Here is a 26,189-nt window from a genome sequence, read left to right as displayed (position 1 = left end):
TTAGAAAGTGCACAATCATGCATTTTAAGAAAAAGCTTGAGTACCCAGGGAGCACCAGTTAATGCATGTGGTGAACATACACACTCCACACAGTCAAAACCCTGTAGGGAATTGAACCCCTCCTTACTGCTATGCAACAATGCTGATAACTAATTTGCAGTGGAGCCAAATAAAAAAAGGAGTAAAATGAAAAAGCTTCTCTCTACAAAGGAAGTGGCTGCATTAGTTAGCCTGGTTTAGATAAATTACATAGGTCTAAAATTGATCAGACCAGAATGGGGACGTCTGGCTGCAATTTACAGTAATTCCAACTTTCAGGCCCCAAGTTTTAGCAATGTGTTACACACAAGTTAAAGTTACTGAATTTACCATAAACTTTCTGTATACCAGAGTAAATGTAGTTCATTATATATCAAGTCCATTATAAAAAAAGGCCTTCAAACCTTAATAAACAAATGCCACATTCAAAGGATCATACAGATGAATTACTTCATATTATTGATTTTGAGAACAAACTACCACATTAGGTCATTGTAGGAAGTAATGGAGTTACTTTTGTGATGTCACATTTTCCTTATTTCAATAACTAGTAAGGATAAGAAAATTGTTTTAATTCCCTGAACAGAAAACTTTAGAGGTAAAAGAGAGGGTGTGTTACCAAAACAACAAATAACTTCTATCACAGTTCAGTTAGCTGTTGAGGTACTATCCATGGTGCTGATTTATGAAGGCCTGCCCTAAAGTGACTCAGTGAATACTAAAATAAACTGCAGTAGCCTGTTGTGGAGTCATGGAGTTAGTATATTAATTTAAACATTTTTAAGTCAACAATCATATTAAAACTAATATTTGGCTAGTTTACAGGAGTTTGCTGTTGAAAAATGGGCAGCATTTTTCATTTGAAATAAAACCTTGAACACCCAGAACTCTAAAGAGGATGGAATATGCCACTCCAAATCAATGACTAAATTTCATTAAACTAAAATTAAGTTTTGTAAACTTGCTTATTGGTTCTCTGAAATAGACACCCAATGGCCTGCTGCTCCACCTAATGTTGTGAAGTAAAACAAACGCTTCAGATTATAACAGATTACTCAGAAAATACATTTTTAACATGCACCTCTCAAACAACACATGCTGTTGTGGGCGTGTTGCAGATCAACAATTCAGGGGTCTGGAATATAAACAAGAGGAAAAACACAATCGAACTGAATAAACATCAGGATAAGATAGAAAATAAGCTGTTTACTCCACATGGAAAAGACACATCTGTTACTGTCTAATAGGAGTAACTAACCCATCTGGTTAATTACCTTGTCAATAAACTTTGAAGACCATACCAAGAGAAAGTGATTTAGAGGGAGAGTTTATTTTCATTTCTATATATAAAAAAAGAAGAAAAAGAAGATTTTATAGGTTGGACAATTAGAGAACACTACAAAACATTATTATTAATATTAGTGTGTTTTATACACAAATTTTTACATGCAATTTTCCCCTCAATTTTTGAAATACCATTGGAAGAATTTCACGACTCTCTTCAGTCATTTTGGCAGACATTATTTTATAGGTTTTAAAAACCTGTGTAAAAACAGTTTTTGCTGAACATTGCTACAATAAAGCCCAAAATTGATTACATAATTACATGAGCACAAATACTAATTCGATCTGCTAAAAAGCATCTTATTTCCAGAAATTAAAAATAAAATATAACTGCAAATATCAAACAGATTATAAATAAATAAATAAATAAATAATTGATAATAATAATAATAATAATAATAATAATAATAATAATAATAATAATAATAATAATAATAATAATAATAATAATAATAATAATAATAATAATAATAACTAAGATCTTAAATAAATAATACCCCATTAACTTAGTGCTGTTCTTTTACTAGCATAACAAGTCAGAAGCATTTAATTCGATTGAATCTTTTCTTTGTTTGTCTTCCAAATAGACTTGATTATTTTAGGGTCTTCAGCGCCATCTACTGTCAGTAAATTGCCGTACACATTCTTTTACAGTTTTCAAATGAGGAAAAATATTTTAATGTAGTTTAATTCAGGTTACTTTGTTGTTATTTTTTAATTTATTATTTTTTTTTTTGTGTGTGTATGTGCAAGTAAGAAAAAATGACCTTTCTACTCGTGACACACCAAGTGCACTACATCCGGTCCGGCATCTAAATGTGCCCGCCAAGAGTGCTTGTCGTGTGGATTTACATGAATGTGGAGTCCACGAGTTATTGCACTTAAATTGACAAAAATCTCCCTTTCAGTAGGACATAAAATCCCTTTGTGTCATTTAAAGGGGTTAAATTTTCTGTGTGGGCGACTTCGTTTAAGCTCTACGAACAACTGTGGCGCAGAACAACTATTTATGTCAAGCGAGCCGAAGAGAATCCGCATTGACGAGATGACCATTAAAAAGATCGGAACTCACAACGGAACCTTCCACTGCGACGAGGTCCTGGCCTGCTTCTTCCTCCGCCAGTTACCGGAGTACGCGGTAGGTATAGCAAACAACAGAGAAGAAACTGTATTCTTTTAAAGTCTCTATCCTTTGTTTTCTGTGTATGCACCTATATGCCACGAGGAGGCACTGTGGTACAGAAAAAAGGTGTTCTTAGAAGCGCATCACATTTGAAATCTGTACAGTCACAATATTTCTTTCTCATAAAGCATGTTTATGTTTGTGTGTTTTTATTCTTTAAACTGCTGAAAAAGCCTTATAACGTGCAACAGTAATTAACCAAATGTTGAAAAGTTAAGTATAACTACTTGAAAAAGGGTTCAAAGCTTTCAGACTCGGGGCACGTCCTTGTAGTTTTAAGGCTATAACAACATTTGTCCAAATCGTAATTTTAGCCTTTGAAAAAGAGTTAAAACTTTGTATTCTTTACACTGTTTCATGTGCCATTTTATAAATATAAAGTGGCCTGTACTAAATTAGTGTCGTGAAGTCACTTTACATTAGAGAAACCAGCGTTAAAGAAATGCATTTTTATCCATTTGTATTTAGATAAAATAGTACAATCAAATTTGAGCTATAATACAAAACATAAATGTAGTAGAGAAGCCAGAAAAATAATACACATTCTAAGGGATTCGTGACAACAGAGTTAGCCAAATTATAAGATCTTAAATAAAGTATTTAAACATTTGTATATTTCCCATTAGGTTACACTATTTTGCAACATTGTCCAAAATTACTTTTTCTCTTCTTGATTATTGCAGTGTCCTCACCTGTTTCCCTTTTATATAAGGTGTGAGAATATAAGACTTTGCAAATCATTCCAACTAATTACATCTATAATGAGCCAGCAAAATTTTAATGCATCAAACTTAATTATATATTAAATTAAAAAAAATATGGCATCCAAAAATTGTTTTAGTCATGCAGTTTGATAAACTGTGAATTTCTAGTTATGAACTCAAAATAGAAACTCCTTCTTGATTTATATTATGTCTATTAATGTATTTATGCTATTTACATAATATTTAGATGTTTTTTTTCTCCCCTGTGATGTATTTATGAGTGACTGTGTTCTTTCCTCAGGAGGCTGAAATTGTTCGAACAAGAGACGCAGCTGTACTGGCAGAATGTGATGTTGTTGTTGACGTGGGAGGAGAATTTGACCCCAAGAGGCATCGCTATGACCATCATCAGAGGTACCGTTATATCCAGGCCAACTTTCCTTTGGAAACTCGAAACAAATACGTTTCTATGGATACTCACTCTTTGTAAGCAGGTCCATCCTGAAAATGAGATCTAGATCTCAACGGGGTTTACCTGGATAAATAAAGGAAATAAAAATAAATAAATAAAATTGGATGTTATAAAAACGTTCTACATTTTTTGCAACTGTTTTTAAACTGTGAAACCTGTATATGATATAGATTCATTACTCAAAGTGAAATATTTCAAGTCTTTCAAAATGCGTATGGCTTACATGAACTGCAAAAGGTCATTTCTAAAGAAGCTGCTTGTTCTGAGTTTTGTTTTTAGCCATAGTCACTGAAAGTTGAGAGGATGGAAAAAATGTGGTGGGAAAAGATGTTGTAGCAACAGCAGCAATTAGCAAATGCCTGGTGGAAATGGACATCTGCTGAGCTCATCATAGGAACTACTTTTCAGTTCAACACTCCTTAGTGCAGATGCAAATGGACAAACATTTATGTAATGGTGGAGGTGGAGTGTTGGAAAGAGTAGGAGTTTCTTAAAGAGACAGAATCCAATTTCTAGGTTTATTTCTTTTAGGTCATGTTTTATGTATGCAACATTTTTATAACAATTGTAGGTGACATAGTTATTTGATTGTGCTTTAAAATTGCTCCATGTGCCTGGAAAATACATAATTCCACCCCTTTTACAACTTGAAAGCACTCTATCATCACTCCCTTTCTTATCTGTTAAATATTGCAACACACTTTTTGACTTTAAATATTTTTATTATCAGTTGAGGACAAACTCTGGTGAGATTCAGTGCAACAACTTACATGTATTGTCTTGCAAAATGTCAATTCTTGACTCTTAGTTTTCTATTTCATTTGTCATGTTGGCATAATGCAAACTAATAATTGCAGTAATGAAGTATTTGTAATATCACGAGCAGTCCTGCCAAAGAGCTTGATAAACTTCAAATGCTTAGTAAAAAAGAGTCCAAGATCTGCCGATTATTTATTTATGTTCAGTTCAAAATGAATTTGTGACAGCATAGTGTTTCAAACTAAATACTTGAAGTTGGAAGAAATTGAGTTGAATTAATTTCAGTAGTTTTATTATTTTGTCCTACATTGTTTAATATTTGTGTTACTGAGCATTTCACGCTTTTTATTGTGTAAACATTTATTGCATTATGACAAACAAAACATTCTCTGTCAAAGACACAATTGAATGGGACCATGTGTTCTCTGAAATCTGTATATCAAGTTCTGAATAAATTTGCCATTACCAGTGGCTGTGCTGTCTGTGGTCCAGGTTGTTCACACTGAATTTTCCCCTCATTGCAGTGTATGCTGGGCTTTGAATTGTGTACTGATAGTAGAATGATAAGCTCTCTCATTTTAGCCTACAGTTTGCTTGATTGAAAATTTAAAAATATAAATATTCTTGAGAACATTTCCACTGGATTTTATCTTAATACTAATAACTCTTTTAAAATGTTACTAGTACCTGATAGTAATTAATCAGCAAGATATTCCACCAGGCCTTTTTCTGGCAAATGTTTGAAATATTGTGAAATGAAAAGGTGCCTGTTTCAGGTCTGATCTATAGCTATATATCTACTGGACAGTGTAACTTTATAATACTAACAAAACACATTACATTTTGATGTACCGGTTTGGCCTATCTTTGAGCCAGACACTGTAATTCATCTCGCTTATTACACCTAGAGTTTTCTGTTTCTAGCATAATTTATTGTGCCACTATTTCTCTGTGTCTTTTTATGATTATAATGTTTAGATAATAAGATTAGGAATATTTTCATTATCTAGATCTTCAGAGTAACTCTTCCCTTGGTTGCTGTTCAGACATATTGAAACAGTCTTTCTCTGAATGAACAATGAAAAGACAGGCTCTGTTTTTTTTTAGAAAACTTTCTAATGACTGATTTCACTGAACATCTGATCATGTGTCCAATATCACATTCCAGGTGTTTTGCTAATTTACTGTCCTGAATATGATCGGAAATGACTTTCATGGCTATAGTGATGAATGTATGTTGGAGAACTCTCCCTCCTATACTGTTAGTGGTAATTAGTGCTCCTTCAATCAAAGCCCCTCCTGCTGTTGGCTCACGAGGTTCAGAGGCTGCCACAGCTCAGTAGGATGCCACGGAAGAATGTGTCTGTCACTCACATATGCTGATGATGATTGTATTCGAAAGACAGCATGTAAGTGGGCCGGATACTGGAAAAAGATCTGGAAAATGGTGGCTAGACACGTGAACTTGACAGTTGCATTGATACAATGAAGACATGAATTCTTCTTCTATAAGCTGTTTACCACACATTAATTATACATTATATTTTGTGAGAGGTACAGCTTCAGTTTAGTGGTTGCTACTCAAACCAGAAAGGAAGAAGGCATAGTGAATAGATTGGAAAAAGAATGTTTGATATGGAGCTAACGGTGAGTACGGTAAAGATAAGGTTTATGGATGAAGTAAAGGAGGATATTAAGATACTTGGGATAACAGAAGATTCTAATGATAGGATGAGATGGAGGTAATAATTCACTCTGGAGTCCCTTAAAAGGGGCAAATGAAAGAAGGTAGTTTAATGACTGGACTGTAATCACTCTTAGTCAATTTAGATCCAGTTAATTGTTGCTTCCTTGTTTCGAGTCATTATGTTATAGAGTCAAGATAAGCTGATTTGTTGGGCTTCTGACAACAAATTAGTTTGTTAAAATGGTAGCACCAGGTTTTTTACTTAGAAGCTGCGAATCACGACTCCCCCTCCCAACCCCGAAGATGTTAAATTGTTTAAACTTCATAATCAAATCTATTTGTTTTTCTTGTATAATAAATAACTTGCACTAAAGGAAGACAAACATTTTAAAACTGACACCAGATTAAGTAGAAGATAATGGATGGATAGATGAGCTTTATAAAACAGAAATTAAAAAAAAGAAAATCCACAGATATCAATATATAAATAAAGTTAGGTAGCTAGGTAGCATTGGCTAATACTACTAATGACATGTTAGCTTTTAGAAATGTTAGTATTTCTTTATTGGCTACTGGTAGCTATTATCATGTAAAGTTAAGTTGTGTTCCAGCACTTACTAAATTGCTATGCTAAGCTAATATGCAAGTAAATTTATGTTAACTACTGGGATGTTTAATTACATTTTCCATTAGTATTTGCATTAGTTAAAATGATACTTGCATATTCTTTAATAGCAACTGACAAAAAAAACGTTTGATTAGATAACATGAGAAAAATAGAATATTACCCATCAATTTCTTATTGATGGGTAATATCATGTATGCAATGTAAAGGTGAGTGGTCCATTGTACCGATACTAATCTTTGCTGACTTTCTACTAAATAGATGTTTCATAATGTAATTGCATGTTTAAGTTTAGCTTAAGTTCTTACAAATTATCTGGGATTAGATGTGACTCATCACTGTACTGAAGAACTGAAATACTTTTATGAATTTAGTATTGAAATAAAAGTTCCAGGTCTGCATGAAAAATGGATCTTGACACAGCAGGCTGCCTAAACTACTTGTAGTCACTGAGAATATTTAATGTAATCTCACCAGAATGCAATTTATTCAGCATTTTAGATTCTTGTTATTATACACTTAAAAGTGACAACATTAATGTCAAGTGAAGTTCGCCATAATTGTGTTCCAGTACAGTATTACACTGAAGTAGGAGAGGTCCTGACATTTATATGGGTGTTACTTCAATAAAAGCATTCAACTCTGACAATGCACCCTGCAGGTTCGCAAAACCTGCTCTGACACGCCTTTCATATAATAACAATGCATTGACCCAGCTTCTAACATGTTCAGACTGGAGTTTGAATCAGAATCTCTGTGATATCTGCACAATCTGATGGAACAACACTGACCCACAGACCAGGGTACAAGCAGGGGAGCTGCACAAGATTATCCTACAGTTTAAAGATTGTGGTTGATGCTCTTCCTGAAAATCTAAAATACAAATTGGGAAAAATGATGTTTGGATTTTTGTCACATTTAAAATGTTACCTTTTAGAAGGAGTGAAAATGCAGCCTGATTTGCTGCCTCTTTGCTCAAGCTTAATTTCCCATCGTTGCCAGTTTCAAGAAGCAAGATGTTTCTTGTAATGCTTTGATAAGTCTATGAAACACACACACACACACACACACACACACACACACACACACACACACACACACGCCCGCACCCCCACCCCCCCACACACACACACACTCAGACAGGCTAGATACACAGCTTAAAGCAATCCTTCTAATGATTAGAGGGATCAGAAACATTAAGTAGTTTAGCTTGTAAACATGTGTCTAAAGTTTATTCAAAACTTTTTCTGCGAAAACATTTGCAAATTTTTCTTTTTATCTGTCCCCCTTATGAGTCAGTGTGGCTCATGCTGTAATGTTGATTTCACACAAGCAGATCAGATGACTATTTTTTGTTCAGCATGAATATGCTCCTACATTTTTGCCATTGATTTTTTTTTCTTTACTCTCTTCCTATCAGTATGATATCCTCTATATTGCCGTAAAAATGCCTCAGCTTGGCCAATTAGGCCTTTAATAGCTGTGATTACCCCCTGCTCTACTAGCATGTCACTCATTCGTTTGACATTCTGCTTTCTGCTGTGCTGTTGCCAAAGCATCCTAATTAAACTTGAATTAAATGACCAGCAGTAGCTTATAGCTGGAGCCCACCCAACTCAGCACGTGTCTGAGGGGAGACCAGCAGTGGCTGCGTGAGCTCAACCTAAAAGACGCTCTGGAAAAGAACACTGAGGAGCATATCAGTGTGGAGAATTATTTTGAAGCTTAAAAGTATTGCATATACATCTCAGATGATTAATATAAGTTAAGACATTAGCATTTGGGTAAAGTGCATGAGCTTAACACATCTGCTTGTCAACATTTTGAGACAAACAGCTGTGTAGTACTCCGTTCTTTAGTTAGCTAACATTAGCTAAAATGTAAGTTATTGCTACTCCAAATAAATCTTTTCAATGCAATATCAAGTACAAACAGCAACAACTGATGATTTACTTGATTAATCGTAATCAGTCGATTATTGAAATAATTGTCATCTAGTAATCAAATAATCATTAACTGGAGTATACAGACTCAAAAAAAGTTTTTTTTTTTTCTTTTTGAGTCAACAAGAACAACATAGTCGAGTAGTAACTAAGCCAAATGTGTACAAAAAATATCTACATTTTATATGTAAGGTTTAGAAAAAAAAAACCTTGTCTGCAAATATGTTTTAGTGGTATAGGATTAGCTTCTCCTGGTTCAAATTCTGTAGGAAAAATAATCTCCTATTAAACATTTTGTTATCCAGTTAGTAATCAGTTAATCAAAAAAAGCCAACAGTCAACAGATCAGCCCTACACTGTATAGTTTTTAATCTTGCAGAAGAACTAAGCTGCAGATGCATGCTTTGCTACAAATGAGCAAGATTTCACTAAATGAATGATGCATTGTTTTGCATTCTAGGCAATAAGATGTATTATTAATGTATTTTTAATATTGTACAAAATAAGCTTAAGTGGTTAAATGAAAAATTTCCAGAAGGTGCCAATTAATCAACTAATCATCAGAATAATTGATAGAATACTTGATTACTAAAATAATTGTAAGTTGCAGCCCTACTCAGCTTTTGTATGATTTAATCAATGTTGATTAAATTTGCTCCCGTCCTTTATTCATTGTCCATCAATCTACTCACCATTTCAGTTATGCTTACACAGCTTTCTTAGAAGTTCAAATTTGTCTTTCTGATTTGAATTTGATGCTGATAGGACAGATATTTAAGGCTTTGTCCTACAATATTTTGATCAGCAGTTTCCAATGAAGCTCAAAGTGTTGCCCCTTCCCTGCTGCGCTTCATAATTGGTATTGATGTATTTGTGCCTATATGTGGTGTTTGGTTTTCTCCAAACATTGCTCTGAGAATTATGGCCAAATAGCTCTAATTTATTTTGTCAACCTAAAGGACATTGCTAGAGAAATCTCATGGTTTCTCTGGACATACTTTAGAAACATGCATATTGCTGTCATGCTTTTCCTATGACAGTGTTTTTCTCCTTCCTGCCATACATGTTAAATCATTTCCCAGTTGCACTGTCCTGAACTTTTTTTTTTTGGCATCTCAGCTCCCCTGAGAAGTACATGCTCTGACCTTATGGCAGATGTGATAGTTCAACCTCTGCTAGGAAGATTGGCAACTCTTGAATCTTTTCCGCTTGGGAATCTCTTTGTCTGTGAAATGATGGACTCAAAACTGTTTGGAAAAGGCCTTATAACCCTTTCAGAATGATGGTTGTCAACAGTTTCCTCTTCATTCTCTGCTTTGTGTAAACACTTCAGACCTAAAATCGTATTGAACATATATATGTTTTGGAGGCTTTCACACTTCTTATCAATCAATTAACGATCAATTAGTTCTTTTTTTTTCAATTCCACTCTGTTCAACCGAACTATTTTCTGCTCAAAGTCTTTTTCTTACAATTCTTAAAATGTCAGAAAAGAAAAATGTACCATAAGCTTAAATAGCTGCTCACATTTCTGTGCCTCCAGCCTGCTCATACTGAGAACAGTTAGCTTTCAGTCTTCTTCCGTCAGTAACAACATCCACACCAAAGGGTGTTGTTGTGAGTTTGACCTGGTAGCACTCGGTTTGGTGTGTTTACTCATTTCCAACCAGCTTGCCACTAGTCCCACCTCACCTTTACTAACAATGGTTAAAAAAGTAAAATAGTTCAACTTTGTTAAACATGGTCATAAATGGAAACCTTTGTTTCTGCTGCAGTGATCAGAGAGGTTATGTTGTTCTCCTTTCAGGACTTTCACAGAGAACTTCCACAGTCTGTGTCCGGAGAAGCCGTGGGTGACCAAGCTCAGCTCGGCCGGTTTGGTCTATCTGCACTTTGGCCGCCGACTGCTGGCCCAGCTGACGCAGATGAAGGAGGACGACAGGCAGCTGGACATGCTTTTTGACAAGGTGAGAAAAGAAAGATAACAGATTTATGGCCACCCATGGATTGCCACTGATTGTGCTTTATTTACTATACTGTCAGTCAGCTGTTGGAATCAGATCTGTTTTCACTGAACAGTGTGTTTGTATCATAAAATTGAAAGCTGTGACAACAAAAAGCTTCTTAAATAGAGACATTTGCTCATATTGCAGTAAAAAGCATTCATTCTGAACTGCAAACTACAAAACTAAAAAAAAATCAATGCCACTGTAGCAATTGCAAAATGTTCCTTTTTGTTGTCGTTTAATTTGCAGCCATGCGTTTGCTCTTGATTATTGTCAGTAAGGGGTGATAATTCAAATGATTTATTGTTTCTGAACTCTTGCCCAACAGAAACACTCAGCTGTCAGAGTTTAGAGTCTCAGGATGTCAAACCTCAACTTTAATATTAGTGCTATTACCTCATATCGTCTTTGTTTGTTTGAGGTATTGCTGTGTTTAAAACCGTAGATAATCCTGTTAGACGTAGCTCAGGCTTTATTTCTTTTAGTGTTTCATGTCTTGTTTTCAGCTGTTTTAGACAAACAAGTGCTTTGTTTTCCTTTCAAGCCTCTTGCAAAATGTCAGCTCTTTGTTGATTGACCTTCCGATGTTTTCTGCCCCAAATCAGCTTCTGTTTATCTCTTCTAATCCTTGCATGCATTTTTCTTTCTTCTTTTTAATCTCTTATGTACTATGGGGTCGTCTTTGTTACTTATTTTCCTATACAAGTCATTTTGTTTTTTCAGAGACTTTATAAGACTAAACAGACTTTATGTTAAAAAAAGAAATGGTGGATTCTCCTTACTGATTCTCAATGCGTCACGTGTCTCTTCACTCACTCACAGCTGTACGAGAACTTTGTGGAGGAGGTGGATGCTGTAGACAATGGTATCTCACAGTGTGACGGGGAAGCTCGTTATGCCGTCTCCTCCACGCTGAGTGCACGTGTTGCACATCTGAATCCTCGTTGGAACAGCAAGAGTCAGGACACTGAGGTGAGAGCATGTGACCGTGCATGTGCAATTTACTCCCACGAGGAGAGGCATGGAAACATCACAGGGCTATGTGATGTTTATGGATCTGCGATCATTTATTTAGAATTGTTGATGGTTTTCGTTAATGTTTTAATTTTATCAATAACTAAATAAGGGATGTCCAGAATAGTTTTATTCCGTACAGTTATTGGTAAAACTATGACTGTATTTTAACATTTGTTAGAACTGCCTAAGAAAGAACAAAGAGTTTTGAAAAAGTATTGAATTTTGGCCTGGAACAATGTCTAGGCACCCTGTAGTCAGACCTTTCATAGATCATACCAGTTTTCTCAAGCCAAAGTTGCTTTTTTCAAATTTTTCTGTATAGTAATAGCGCTTTGTCATTGTAAGGCAGAGAAGCACAAAAGAACAGCAAAGCTTGATATAGGAGAAGATGAAACTGGAAGGATAGAAATATTTTCCAGCAAATAAAATGTGTTTTTGTGCAGGAAAAAATAAATCTAGTATACACAGACACCAAAAGCAAACAGCCCCCTTTAGGTTTTAGGCTGGTTGAAATGTAAATGAATATCTTTTTAAGTTCTGTACCTTAAGTTAAAGGTACAGAAAACAGTTGTTCAATAAACAATACATATTTTTATATATATAAATGTCATCTATGCTATGTTTATTATTTTATTATAGAGTTTAAAAAGCACTTTAAATCTTGAGTGTTACCCATGGGAAAATATCAGCCACTTTGAAACCTTAATTATTGCAATCCTCTGCACTGTAGTCAGTAAGTCAGTAATTTGATCGGCTATAAACATTGCAATCTGATTTTTTATTTTTTTTCCAATTTTTTTTTCTCCAATGAGTTTTTGCGGCGCTAGTGGCTCGCAGACACGAAAAGGGGTGAAGAGAGGGGGGAAGATATGTGGCCAAGGTGGCCGGAACCGGGAGTCAAATCCGCGACGTCCTCGTCGAGGACTAAGGCCTCCAAGTGTGGGGCGTGCTAACCCCCCGCGCCACCACAGCACGCCCCAACAATCAGATTTAATATGTTATTATTATATTAGTAATGCATATTTTGAACATCTAAATCATATTGAATTAAACAATTCAACTGCTTCAACATTAATGCAGTATAAGACATCTAAATCCAATCAATAAATATGTCTTTCAGTTTATACACTTAAAATGGGATGGAAAGAAGTCCAAATTATTTTGATTCCTAACCTTCTCCAAAGAAGAATTCAAAGAATTATTATGTTTATTCTTATTTTATCTATCTACATGTGGAGAAAGTTACCACATACAAAGTGAAGTAAAAAACATTTCCTCTATACCTTTTGAAAACCAGTTCTTAAATATTTGTTCTGAAAGTGTTTCATGTTTTAACATTCTTCATTTGTTCTGTTGTGTTGAACCGAGTCCGTTTGTTTCTGTTTTAAACTCACAGTTTGAACTGCACAGTTATCTCAGTCTGCCCTTGTACTACGATGAGTAGTTGTACATGTTCTAAGTGAAAGTGAAGGTTTACAGATTTGCTGCAGTTGCCAGCAGAAGATGGAAATAGAGGATGTGAGCAATTTACATATTTATAGATTCATGCATGGTAAATGAAAGTTATATGTTTTTACATGTAAGGCATTTAAAGCATGAAGGGTTTTTCCAATGTAACATGTAATATTGATGAGGTTTGATTTGTTTTTAGATATTTTAAAGGAATAATAATTGATATTAAGTGATATTCATCTTGTTATGCTTTAGCGTAAAAACAAAATGGCCTGAACTTCCATTATGAATGATAAATAACCTCTTACCTTCATAAATTTTCTATTGCCTACAGCCACCTTTTGTTTGGCTTTGATATTAGACATAAAGCTTTGCACTCAGACAGTTGCTGTATAAAAAATATCCCTTTTAATTATAATGACATGCATAATGAACAAGCTGTCTTGACACAAAAAACTTAAATGGGTTAAAGGTGTTGTGACTAACAAAATGGGTGCAAAGCAATTAGTGTCCAGAGGTTCAATTTAAAGCCGAACAGAAACGACGCAGTGTCACTTTTCTGTCTCATTAGTGCAGGATGGGAATGTCTTCCGGGAATCAGCACCTGTTTTCAGAAAGCCCTCATGAGATATGTGTTGCCCAGCCTTGCAAATATGTTGACTATACCAATGGCTTTTTCCATTGTAAGGGCTCTTAGGGGACCAGTTGGCCTTTCTGTTTTTTCAGAATTCATCTCACACAATTATAATTTTTTTGTCTGGGTACTTTCCTCCAATTTCCACACTAACTGATCCTTCTGGCAAGCCGTCTCGGGGCGTCACTGGAAAACTGAGACAGATTTATGGTAGACTAACCTGTGAGCTCTTAGCAGTGGCTGTGTGTTGTAATTGAAAAAAGCGTATTGGATTTTCTTTTCCTCGATCCATGACTGCGAAAACCCTCTGCTGCTGCAGACTTCTTATTCAGATGCATACAGATTAGACCTCTCTATGGCATACAGTGTGAAGCTGTGTGTGAAAATGTTTGTGCTGTGTTTTTGAGATCTTACCGTACTCTCTTTTTTACATACATCCACTGAGTTGATTTGTACATATTATGTTGAAAAATAATACATACATGTGCAAAAGCATGAGTTCAATTTCCAACCTTTCTTTGGAGACAAGTTAGATTCCTTTCATCTGGAAATTTTCCATTAGACTCTCATTATTTAAAGCAGGTGGTTCTGCAGACTTAACGGCTACAAACATATATAAAAATTGCCCATTCTTATTCAAATCTGTGAACCTTTTATAAAAGAGGAACTCAGTGCAGCTCTTTTCTTTGAAATCTTAAAAATATTTACCACTGTGGATTTTATCTTTTTAAATCAACCTATTATCAGTATCAGACTGTCAGAATCGTTTAGTTATTTCTGAAGCTGCCCAATATAGCAAACTACATTACAATACATATTGAAATATCCATGTGCACAACAAAATGACTACTTTGAACAATATATGTTAAGGTATTTCGTTTAAGGTGTTTTACATTAACACTATTTGTGACCTGTTTGGTTGATGTAGCTCTGCTTGAGGCTAAAATTCTGGTGACTAAGATTCTAAAGCTTGTGGAGCGTGTTGAAGACATTGTGATGAAGGAAAATAAAGATTAATTTGGAAAGGATTCTGCACAACTGATATCGTCATTTATAACAGTTATATTGCAATTATTATTCTCTTTTCTTTGACTTTCATATTAAGCAATTTCTGAAGCAATTTCTGAAACAAACTGGAGAAACAGTTGTGATGCTGTAATTTGTTTGAATGCATTTCCTTAGTGCTCTTAATGCGGTCCTCCAAGAAACTTCAAAATTAATCACAAGCTAATTTTTCACAAGGATGGATTCAGGAAGGCCCTGAAGATGGTTGGGGAAGAGTTTCTGGACCGTCTGGATTTCTACAAATCCTCCTGGCTGCCAGCCCGAGCAGTGGTGGAACAAGCATTCAAAGAGAGACTTCAGGTAACAGCACTGTGAACACTAATTTATTTTTCTCTTCTCTATGTTAAAAAGAATAAATATCTATTTATTAATGCACTGTCAAAACAGAAATGTTGTGAACAAAGCATGTCTGAAAGGTGAGGGTACTTCATAAAGCACATTTGTTGTGAACAAAGATCGATAAATATGTATGTTTCAAAGTATGAATGATTTGCTTTTGTTTTTGTTTATGCTTTCATTTTGTTATATATTTCCTGTGCCTTTAAGAGGTGCTTACATCCTTCAAGATCTATTCAAACTGTTAAATATTGTTTAAAGTTTGGATATATGGATAGATTGCCATCTGTAAGAAAACTAAGTCAAATGTACACATTCACTGATAAATAGCTTGAGCTTTGACAATGTTCATTATGTAGAGACTACACAGAAAATAAACAAAAACAACACAGTCATGCATGTAACTCAAACGGAAAAGTACACTGCTTCTGTTGCACCTTTTACTTGAACTCTTATGATAAAAGCTGAAACATTTTCAGGCAACCTGCAAACAATTTACATTCATTAAATTGACCAGAAATATGCTTTTATTCTCCCGCAGTAGAAAAAAAATCCTTAAATCTTTATATTTATTAGTCTGACTTGTTTAATTTTAATACTATCTGAATAATTAAAAGTAATTAATTCAGTAATCAATAAAAATTTGTTCGGTTGGATGCACAATCTGCACATTGACTTGCAGGCACATCAGTAATCAACCATGTGTATCTAAATGTTTTTTAAGACATTTATTTATTAGGTGATTGAATGTAGCAAACAAGTTATCTAACTTTGTTACGTGCACTTAGCAACTTAAAAAAACTAGCACTGACTTTGTTTTTACTGTCAGTTTTTCAGTAGTTGCTAGATGACATCTCTTCAGCTGCTCTTCATTCATGTATTCCTGTGATTCATAATAAAACGTCACAGAGCATCAAAACTTTTTTTTTTTTTTACCATTACTTGCATGAAGTACTAAAAATAATCTAGACAATTTGGGGTTTTGAAAGACTTGAAAAACATTTTATCAAATAAAATGCTGATGTTTTGATCAGTACAACTAAACAAATTATGACCAGATCAACCACTGATCAGAATTTGAAGATGCCTGTTTGAGTGTACCAATAATCTGTGGCATGAAGCCAGATGGCAGAGCTCCAATTATGCCTGACTGGGAAGCGACTTTTAATAACAAAAAACAAATATGTAACTATAATTTTTAATGCTGATGGAGAAGATGTTTTTACTCTCCCCTTGTCCGATTAAGTTAAGAGTTTGACATTTTTAATTGGTTCCACTTTGTTGATCTGACTGGTTGAAGCTTGCCAAAGACAGATTGTAAAAACAGATGGTTAATTTAGTCATCTGCCAAGAGTTTTCCTTTTTTTCCACAAACATTTTTCCGCATCGACTTCTTAAACGTCTCTCAGCAGCAAACCGTCTGACACGGTGGCTTGGGAAGAAAAGAAAATTCACTGATTGAAGTTTCCCCTCTTTGTTGTTTCCAGGTTGATCCCAGTGGGGAGGTGCTGCTGTTCTCTCAGGGTGGCTGTCCTTGGAAGGAGCATTTGTTTGCTCTCGAGAAAGAGCTAGACATAGAAACTCCCATCAAGTTTGTCCTTTACCCGGACCAGAACGGCCAGTGGCGTGTCCAGTGTGTCCCTGCAGGACTTAGCACTTTCCAGAACAGGTAGCCACAACAAAGACTTGAACCAAGTTCTGTTGTTCTTTTTGTTTAATGTCATTTAAAGGCCAAATCTGCTGTATAGTGACAGCTTTGGACTGTTAAATGTAGGGATTATTTCAGAGAAGTTTCTGTGTGACTCTGGCTCTCACAAAGCTTCCTACAGAACAGTTTTATAAAATGTTGTTACAGGCAAACCTTAGTTTTCTTCATGTGTGGAAGTGAGCTGGTGACAGAGACGAACGATGGGATACGATTTACCTTTAATGCCTAGTGGACCATTTGACAACAGCTCACGAAGCGTGAGCGTGTTATCCAGGGAGAGCATGCCTCCTACAAAAACTGAATAACTTGTTTTTACTCGTTTGCAAGGAGGTAATATCTTAGTCAGAACAGCAGTTTTGTTCTCGCAGCTCTCACTGAGGAGCAGGAAGACGTAAACACAATCAACACTTTGATGAAGCCCCAGAGTTTGTTTTTTTTATTTTTCCATGCAAACACCTCTCACTCAGATATATCTTTTTTTTTGACATCCTGCTGTTAATTAGACCCAATGCTTTGAATGGAGTTGGGCGACATATTTCCTGTTTGACAGCTGCATTTACTTAGAGCTACTACCTTTACGCTTTAGAGTTTTCATTAATATTAATGAGTGTAGAATTCATGCTCTGTTGAGCAATAGAAATTAGCATATTGTGTCATTATCTCATCATCCTGTTCAGAATGTGAATGACATTCAGTCCTCAAAAAGTCTCTTTTAATTTAACAGAATGTTGTGTGCAACTATGTGGAGCTGCACAATATGTTCAGTTGCAATGGTCATTACAAAATATGCTGTAGGGTTGTCAAAATAATCAATATCTCGATATAATCGACAGTAGAAAAATGAATTATTCAAACATACCATACTCATTTGCATTAACATCGATTTGCCCAAACGGTTGCATTTTTCCAGCAGCAGTGCTCCAATAGCAGAGGTATTCATGCTCTGCCCATCTATTGCAAGTTTTAAACTCTTCTAAAATGGTGAGTATATCCAGAAAATTACATTTGTGTCCTGTAGTTGATAAGCAAACTCAATAAGACAGAAAAAAGAAATGCAGAAAAATGCCGAATGTTAGCTGCGCTAAAGCTACAGCATATGTTCGACAGTACTCTGAAGAAAAGTAAAGCTTCTGTATCTGCAGTAGTGAAGTAGTAAAATATTTTTTTAAAATATATTTTAAATATTAGCTTCATGAATAGCCCAATGACGGGGTTCTGGTGGTCTGAGCTCCCCGTCAAGATGCACTTTCCAGGTTTGAAATTAAGAATAACGCAAACCTGTTTTCTACCAATTAACAAAAAAATCAATCAGCTGACGGCTCAGCCGGTTACTAGTGAAGCAACCAAACTAACCAGTGTGATTTACTCTGTTAGCTGTTTGGCTTTCATCTCTGTATTTGAGAACAGAAAAACAACACAACACATATTTTATTATCTAGTGAGATATCAAAACAGCAAAGCTCTTAATTGTAATTCCTTTCTTGTAAAATAAATTAACAAAGCATAAAAAAAACATGTAGGTATAGTAAGCATTTACAGTTAAACTTTAATATGGTTTAGTTAGTTCATTGATATATTACTGTCCCTTAGCAAACTTAGCAAGAGCTAAGTTTTCACTGATAAATTATTAGATTATTCCTGATGTGTATTATCCTATGTCAGTGCTGCTGTCTCTGGAAATTTTAAGTATGCAAACCATGTTCTTGGCACATGAAATGCATGTTTCTCTTTTCTTAAAGTATGTTTACACTCAAGTCCAGATGTACCACTTCTTTGGTTGGATGTTTTTAGTACTGCGTTACCATCTGCATATGTTCTATGGAGAATTGCTTCTGTTTATCAGCAGAATAAGAGGATACAGCCTACAGAAGTTTCTGCATAGTTTTTACAGACAGAGTTCTTATATGTCTTGTGCACACACCTGACCAAGTCAAAAATAACCTAAACATGCTTGAAAAAGCTCTCTCAGTAGGAATCTTATGCAGAGGCAGTCAGAAGTAGTCATGCGCCAGAATCCAAATTGTCTTTGTGATATTTTTTGTGACTTAATCAAATTTTGTTAGGCTTGTGTTTATTTTTGTAAGTTGTGCCCGGAGTTTGTATTACATTTCTAAAAATTAACCTTAAAGGATGAAGCTTATGGTTTTTTTTTTCCTTTTCCTCCTATGCCAGTATAATGTCCACCAGGTACATATTGCACTCAAACTGGCTTAAAGAAGGTACAACATTCAGTCTCCTAACAACCAGCACAACCAAGTTTGGGTGCATTTTGGAGGTGTGTGTCTTCTTTCCATCTGGAAAACCACCAGGTTGGAGGATGGAGGATACTAGATACCATGCGTAACAGACTTTTGTGGCATGGACTGTGTGGAGTTTGATGCAGCTACTTTGAGAGATTCTAAGGGTTTAAACCAATTGCTTAGAGGACATGTCAGCCTGCTGTTGCAGGTTGAGGTAATATTTACCCAAAAATCAGAGTAGCCAGTCCTGTTTCCAAACCTTTATTGCACAAAGAAGGTGTCAAGAGAGCTTAAAGTCCTGGTTGCACAATTTATTCATGTTAGAAATTGGTAAATGTCATTTCACGAATGTCTGAATCATCTCTTCTGTCAGATAACAAATCAATAACATTTTATTGGGCAAAGGAGAACAGTAGAGAGCCATTTACAGACTTAGCACATGATTTATGGCTTGTGAGTATGCTGGGTAAAATCTTACCTTATCTTTTTGTGTCATACAAGGCAGGAATTTATGTTAAGAAAGTATTTTTTTTGTCAAATGTCATTTTAAAAACTCATTGGTTACTAAACATTAATGTAAATTATATCCAAATGAAAAATGAAGATTGAGATACAGTGTGAGTAACCAGCTGCTAATTTTTTCCTGGTTGGAAAAGCTTTAGTTAAGAAACTTCCACTGAAAGTTTATTTATGTAGCTTTAATTAGAGCTAATTCTATAAAATGTTTATCTATCTCCTCCCTGCAGCTGATTTCTGGTTTCACACCAAGATTATTTGTAAGTGAAAACTCAAAACAATTTCAAGCACTGCCATACATCTGAGTGTGTGCTCTGAAGCTGATTGGGGACATTTAATTAAGATTTTATGCATAATCCTGCTTATTATACAATTAGTTTGGAGGCTTGTGTTGGCGAAGATTAATTGGTTCAGCTAAAAATCCTGTGATGCCTGTGAGACATTCTCAAGTTGTTGTTTTTTTTTGCCTTTACTGCTTGGAAATGTGTAAAGGTAAATGTAATAAATGTTGATAAGATTGGTCCAAATTCATAAAGTTAATGAGTAAAAATGACAGCAGATAATGTGAAAAATGAGGAAGAAAAATGGCCAATTAATGCAGTTGGTGAGACTGTGTGCTCTGTCTTTTTTTAGCAATTCATGTCCAAATCTTGGTAATGACTTGTAGACAGTAAAATACTAAAAGTTTTTTTATTTTATTTCTGATGTTACTCGTTAAAATAACTCTGAGGAAATTTAATACATTATTTTCTATGAAATTCTGTGAATCTCTGAAGCGTACACTGGCCTGTTAAAATGTCTCTTCTTTGTGATAAAACACAACTCATGATAAATTATTAAAATTAAAACTTTCACCTTTTAATGAGACAAAAAGCCTCTAAACTTCAGCTGAATATCTAACCAATCTGGAAACTGTGAAGTTGTTTGCACAGTGGTGCACAGCCTTCAACAAATATGTTATTTCTCCAGCAGTAGCAGCAGTTATTGCATCAACTTTTGCTGCTACTGCTTCGAATATCAGTAATCAGACTGTTATACCTTTTCACATTTTGTTTAAACTTGTTTTAGTAATATTTTGAACGAGTTGGATTTTTATTCAACTTTATCATTAGAATATCACAGTCAAGTCTAAGCTTTATATTAACAGAAAGTTACAGTTTAAATAACAGTTAAGAGTGAGTATTTTGCACTGTAAAATAAAATCCATAAATAACACAAATATTAAGTTGGTAGGTTAAATTATATGAATTACAAAGTAATATTTCATTGTGAATATAGTGGATGTGACATCTGTTGCACTATTATTCATCAGCGAAGCTACTATTTTTGTTGTTGTTGCAGTGACAACAACATCTGTTGTCACTCTAGATGGCATCTCTAACCTCTTCACTGCTCTGTTCTTTAAATATATTTCTCCTCCACCTTTGATGGAGTCAGATCCGGTCTCAGACTCAAAGGGCTCATTACCGATTGTGAGTTTCTTGAAAGCAGCAGGGGGCCATCTGATCAAATTGTGCTCACCCACACAGGACGTTAAAAAGAAATGTGATTTTGTTCTCCTGGTCTGACCAGTTGGTGTCATGTTGTACACTTTTATTTTTCACCTCTTTCCACAAGCTCCTGTTTCTCCAGCTTTCCAATTAGGGATTTTTCTTCAGCTTCTCTGCTCCTCCTTTCTCTTGGGAGTTTTCTGTCTGTCCCATAATTATCCTCTTACATTCCGTCACTTTTTTTCCATCTGTCTTGCTCCTTCCTATTAATCCTATTTTCTCTCCTTCTCCAATTCGTCGTCTTCATCTACTGTCTCACTTTCTCAGCTTTCACACTTTCTGCCATTCCCCTCTTCATCCTCCTGCTAGACATTTTTCCACACCTCTGCAGAATCCTATCCAGCAGCAGTGTGTTTGAACTTAAAAGACAGGCACCTGTTTGTGGTCCCGGAGCGCCTCAAACATTTAATTTAATGAAAACATGCTGGTTGGTGGGGAGGAACATGAGAACAATGGCTTATTCGATGGATTAAAATAATAAAAAACATAGCTCCAGATGGCTCTTCTCTGGGTGGCCTGTTTCCTCCCAGTAAGCTTGTGCCGACTCTGCAAAAGGGGTGTTGTTATCGCCTGTGTCCCTGCCACTGCACCTGGGGCGAAAGAGGTCTATTTTTATCTGCATCACATTGCTAAGGAAATGTGAGCCAGCAGAAGGAAGATGGAAGTGAAAATATTCTTTCTGTAGAAATGTGCTGTATATTACTGTATGTGCTGAATGATACTATGGCCTGAAAGCATCATGGGGAAAAGCAAATAAACACCATTATTTGTGCAAGAAAAATAGCTGCTCTCCATCTGTAACCTTATCTTATCGCAGAATTTTAGTACTTTGTATTGTCTTTTCCTAACATATTTTCAATCATTTTTACCAATAAGTAAAAAAAACACACACACACACACACACACACAAAAAAAAAAAAAACACTAACTGGTATAATTTACCAGTCTTTTTCCAAGATGTTGTAATTAGATTTACTTTTTATAATGTTTTGCGGTATTTATTGTGGTGACCATGCAAGTTTTGTAATTTTCAAAGATTTAATTAATATTAATTGTCACAATAAATACAAATTTTTGAGAAAATATTTTTTTGGCACCTCTTCTGTCTCAAAATTGTCTCAATCCCAAGATTATTGAAATAGCAGTAGCAACAAGCATTTGAACTTATTACTTTCCGATATAAAACAAAGAAAATGAAGGTAGTATTCTTTCAGGCAAAAGTGAAGTTAATATGCCATAAGTTGGTGCTTTTTACTCATGGTAAATTTATGAATATTCATAAAAAAATACACAACATAAAGTTACAAAAGAGTGAAACTATTTCTTATGTAAATCTAAACTCCATCCATGAATCAAATATTTGTAGTGTTAACCATTTCCCTTTTTAATTAACACATTAGAGGCAAATAACAAGCTCATATATGTGCGTAAAACAACATTTGAGTCAGTAGTGCAATAACTTAAATGTACATCAAAATTATTAAACAATAATTTATTTATCTTGTTTAACTAAATATAGGATATGTCTTTTAATACTAAAAGCTTGTATTTCTATAGATGAAAGGCAACTACTAGGTCAAGTACTGCATGATGTCAATAATTTCAGTTTTAAACTAATAATGTTCTGTTTTCTCCAGTGTTATCTAAATTAAAATATATTTTTTTTAAAGAATCACTTTGTATCAGCTGAGATACACCTGCGTGTGTTTTCTCCTATGAGATTGTAATTTGCTAATTGAGGTCATAGTTTTAGTCAGGTCATCTTGGGAAAAGGAGCTTCCTGCTCTGCCATAACAGCAGCAGCTACAGTCATCATCCCCCCTCCATCTCCACTCCTTTGCTCATTACCACCCCTGTTGACCTTTCCTCTGAGCTTGTTTTCCAGCCATACTGTGGAGCAATCGATTTGTTGATCCCTTAACGGAGATTATACAGCAGCTTTGCTACGCCCTACACCTTAGGTGGTCATGTGACAATCCTAATAGGTGTGAAACTGGGTTCTCTTGGGAGTAATCCCAGTTTTTATGTGGTGTTTATTTATTATTTTCTTGGTCGCTTATCCATCTGGGTATACACATTTTATGAGATGTTACTTATATTTAGAAAATAGCAGAATGTTTCAGATAGGCATTTTAAAAAGCTTCTCACAACAACTTTAAACTGTTTGACAGGTGTGTCGTCTTATTTTTGACAAGTTTAAATGCATACATCCATAATTCATTCCATATTCAAGAAGACGGAGAATATTTTTGGGATCTGGGGCCATTTTCTCTCCGGGTTTTGAAGCACTTGAAGTAATTTAAAGCCTATTTCAGAGACCGTTAAAATGCAAGAGGTGAGCAATGAAGTGCAGTCAGAATTAAATCAGAGTGAAAATATGCTAAATATAGCAGTACTTGAATGTGGGCTGGAAACTAGCATAATGGAGATTATCACCCCATCAAAGTAGAAATGACATGCAGATGTGCACACACTCGAGATAACTAGTGATGCGTTTTAAACGATTGGCCATGCTGTTGTTGACAGACGTGTATATTACACGTAGTAGGTGGTAAATGAGCTGCTCCACATTTTAAGAATTGTCAGCTTCTATATGCCTCATCCAGAGACGCTTGGTGGAGGTCAGCTCATAAAACCCCGCAGAGTCAATCTTTTTCCACACTTTGTAAGATTGCTTGTTGACTCCGACACAGTGTGGCTCGCCCGGCACTTTGTCGACTCGTGATTTTCTGCATTGCTGGAGAAGAATAAAGCCGACTTTTATTATTGCTGCATTTGCAGGCGCTGATGCTAGATTTGCTGTGTGCAAAGGTTCCTTTCACATCATGCCAGCCGCTCATCTCCTGTTTTTCTGGTCATTGAATTTGAAAAGAGGAGGACAGTGCGAGTTGTTGTGGAAAATGATGCGGAAATTTTGTATTGAATTAATTTTTAATGTCATGTATGTTTTTTTCTTTAAATGATTTTCGTTTCTTGTATATATCCAGATAAATGTACTTTAAATGTGGACTTTACTGATATTTGTATTTCAAGACCCTATTTTTTGTCCCATTGTCAATATGTGCAAATACAATATACTGAGACCACTGCAAAATGATCAGTTTCTCTGATTTTACTTTTTATAGGTATATGTTTAAGTAAAATGAACATTGTTTTTTTTATTCTATGAGCCATTGCAGAAAATGAGAAATATAATATCTATACTGAAAAATTCCTACAACATGAAGTTATAAAAATGGCACCCTCATTGTGATATAAAGTGCTTGTAATGAGAGCTAAAATGAACTGGGCATTAAAACTGAACCCATCTACTCATTTTTTATTTATTTAAATGATCTTATTTCACTATGATTTAGAGGATCTAAACTGTGACCAAAGTTTTTATTATTGTTTTGAAAAATAAATATTTTTGGTAACCTCTGTAGACAAACCATTTTTGTTCATTCTTACCATAAACCTTAACCTCTAGAGTTAACTGAGACCCATAGAGGCTGATATGTTTCTGTATTATGTCTGGGCTTTGGACAGCAACTCTGAAGTGAACTTTACTTGAACATCCTCTTCTGGGAAGATTAGCTCCCATTTTGAGTGCTTTTCACACAAAGATATGAAGAATTTTTCTCACTATAGCTGATGGTCTCTAAATTGTTAGAAATGGTCTTTTATTACTTCACAGGTTGATGGACGGCAAAAGCTGCAGCTCTTATTTAGACGGCTGCATTCAGCTCAGGTCTATTGTTACGTAAAAATGTAACTGAAAAGTCATTTGTCAGCAAGGCTGATATCTTTTCACTGGTTTGTTTTTTATTTTTTTCTCATTTTATTCCAGATTTTATATTTGTTCTTCTATTTCAATGTCTTGTTTAATAAAATGAATTATAAACAGGAAGTGAACCATGTGGCGTCCATCTGTCTGACCAACTCCCCCTTCTGTTCCCAGGCTGTCCCTTCCAGAAGAGTGGCGCGGTGTGCGAGATGAGGCGCTATCAGAGCTCAGTGGCATTAAAGGATGTGTCTTTGTCCACGCTGGAGGATTTATTGGCGGCAACAAGACCCAGGAAGGAGCCCTGGAGATGGCCAGGAGGACCCTGCAGGCTGCCGCCCAGTCTCCTGCGAACGGAAGCAGCTAAACGTCCAGAACGGGCAGCCAGTGCTTCATAAAGAAACAAAGAATAATGTTTTGGTGTAGATTATAATGGTTTTGTTACATCATGAGTCACTTGTTGTCTTGTAGTTTTTTTATGTGATAAGTCCACTGTGGCTTCCATGCCGGTATTTGTATTTCCTGCTGCATTAAAAACATCAATAAACAATCAGTATTTCTCACTTTGCTCTAATCCTCTGGTTTCACCTCAGTTGAGTAAATATATGTTGCCATCTGATAGATCAGCTCCTGCATCTTCAAAGACTGTGAATACCACGGCCTTACCTTGAAGGGTTGATTTATATACACACCGGAATGGTGTGTATATAAATCTGCCTTTCATTTCCACTATTGCTGACATTAACCAAAGCACAACAAAGAGATTCAGACGCCACTTCGTCCAGCTCCAAGATCAAAGCGTCAATAATGGCGCCTGATTAATTCAGAGAAATTAAATTTCCAAACGCCATGGAGGAGGTGTTCCCTGATTCACCCAGTGCCTCGACAAGGTTATTGGCACAGTCAATTTCCCACTAATAAACTCAGAGGATGTGCCCTAAATTTTCTCATTAATACTCTTCCACTCCAAAGCTTTTTTTTTATAACTCCCCTCTTATTGCCTGCTTTCATGAAGCTGACCTTATGCCTCTGGTTCTACATGACATTTTATTTTACTGTCATTGCAGGTGTTACTGTGTAAATGCCAAAGCAAGGGGAAACAATATAAGTGACATGCTGCTTACAGCCACTTTGTGTTGTTCTGGT

The 26,189-nt window shown here is 35.4% G+C and overlaps 1 protein-coding gene across 1 annotated transcript; it reads left to right on the top strand.

Annotated features, from left to right (window-relative positions):
* The first annotated feature begins 2,174 nt into the window (after positions 1-2,174).
* myg1 (myg1 exonuclease) lies at positions 2,175-25,606 on the top strand. The gene is made up of 7 exons (XM_044123075.1): positions 2,175-2,521; positions 3,572-3,684; positions 10,564-10,723; positions 11,585-11,734; positions 15,108-15,230; positions 16,754-16,935; positions 25,221-25,606. Exons 1-7 carry the CDS (start codon positions 2,240-2,242, stop codon positions 25,408-25,410), a joined length of 1,200 nt encoding a protein of 399 aa, XP_043979010.1. The 5' UTR covers positions 2,175-2,239; the 3' UTR covers positions 25,411-25,606.
* Positions 25,607-26,189: the final 583 nt, after the last annotated feature.

The sequence above is a fragment of the Gambusia affinis genome, linkage group LG07 (genome assembly GCF_019740435.1).
Source record: "Gambusia affinis linkage group LG07, SWU_Gaff_1.0, whole genome shotgun sequence".
NCBI lineage: Eukaryota > Metazoa > Chordata > Actinopteri > Cyprinodontiformes > Poeciliidae > Gambusia > Gambusia affinis.
Note: the sequence above shows the minus strand (reverse complement) of the source record. Positions and strands in the feature narration are given on the sequence as shown.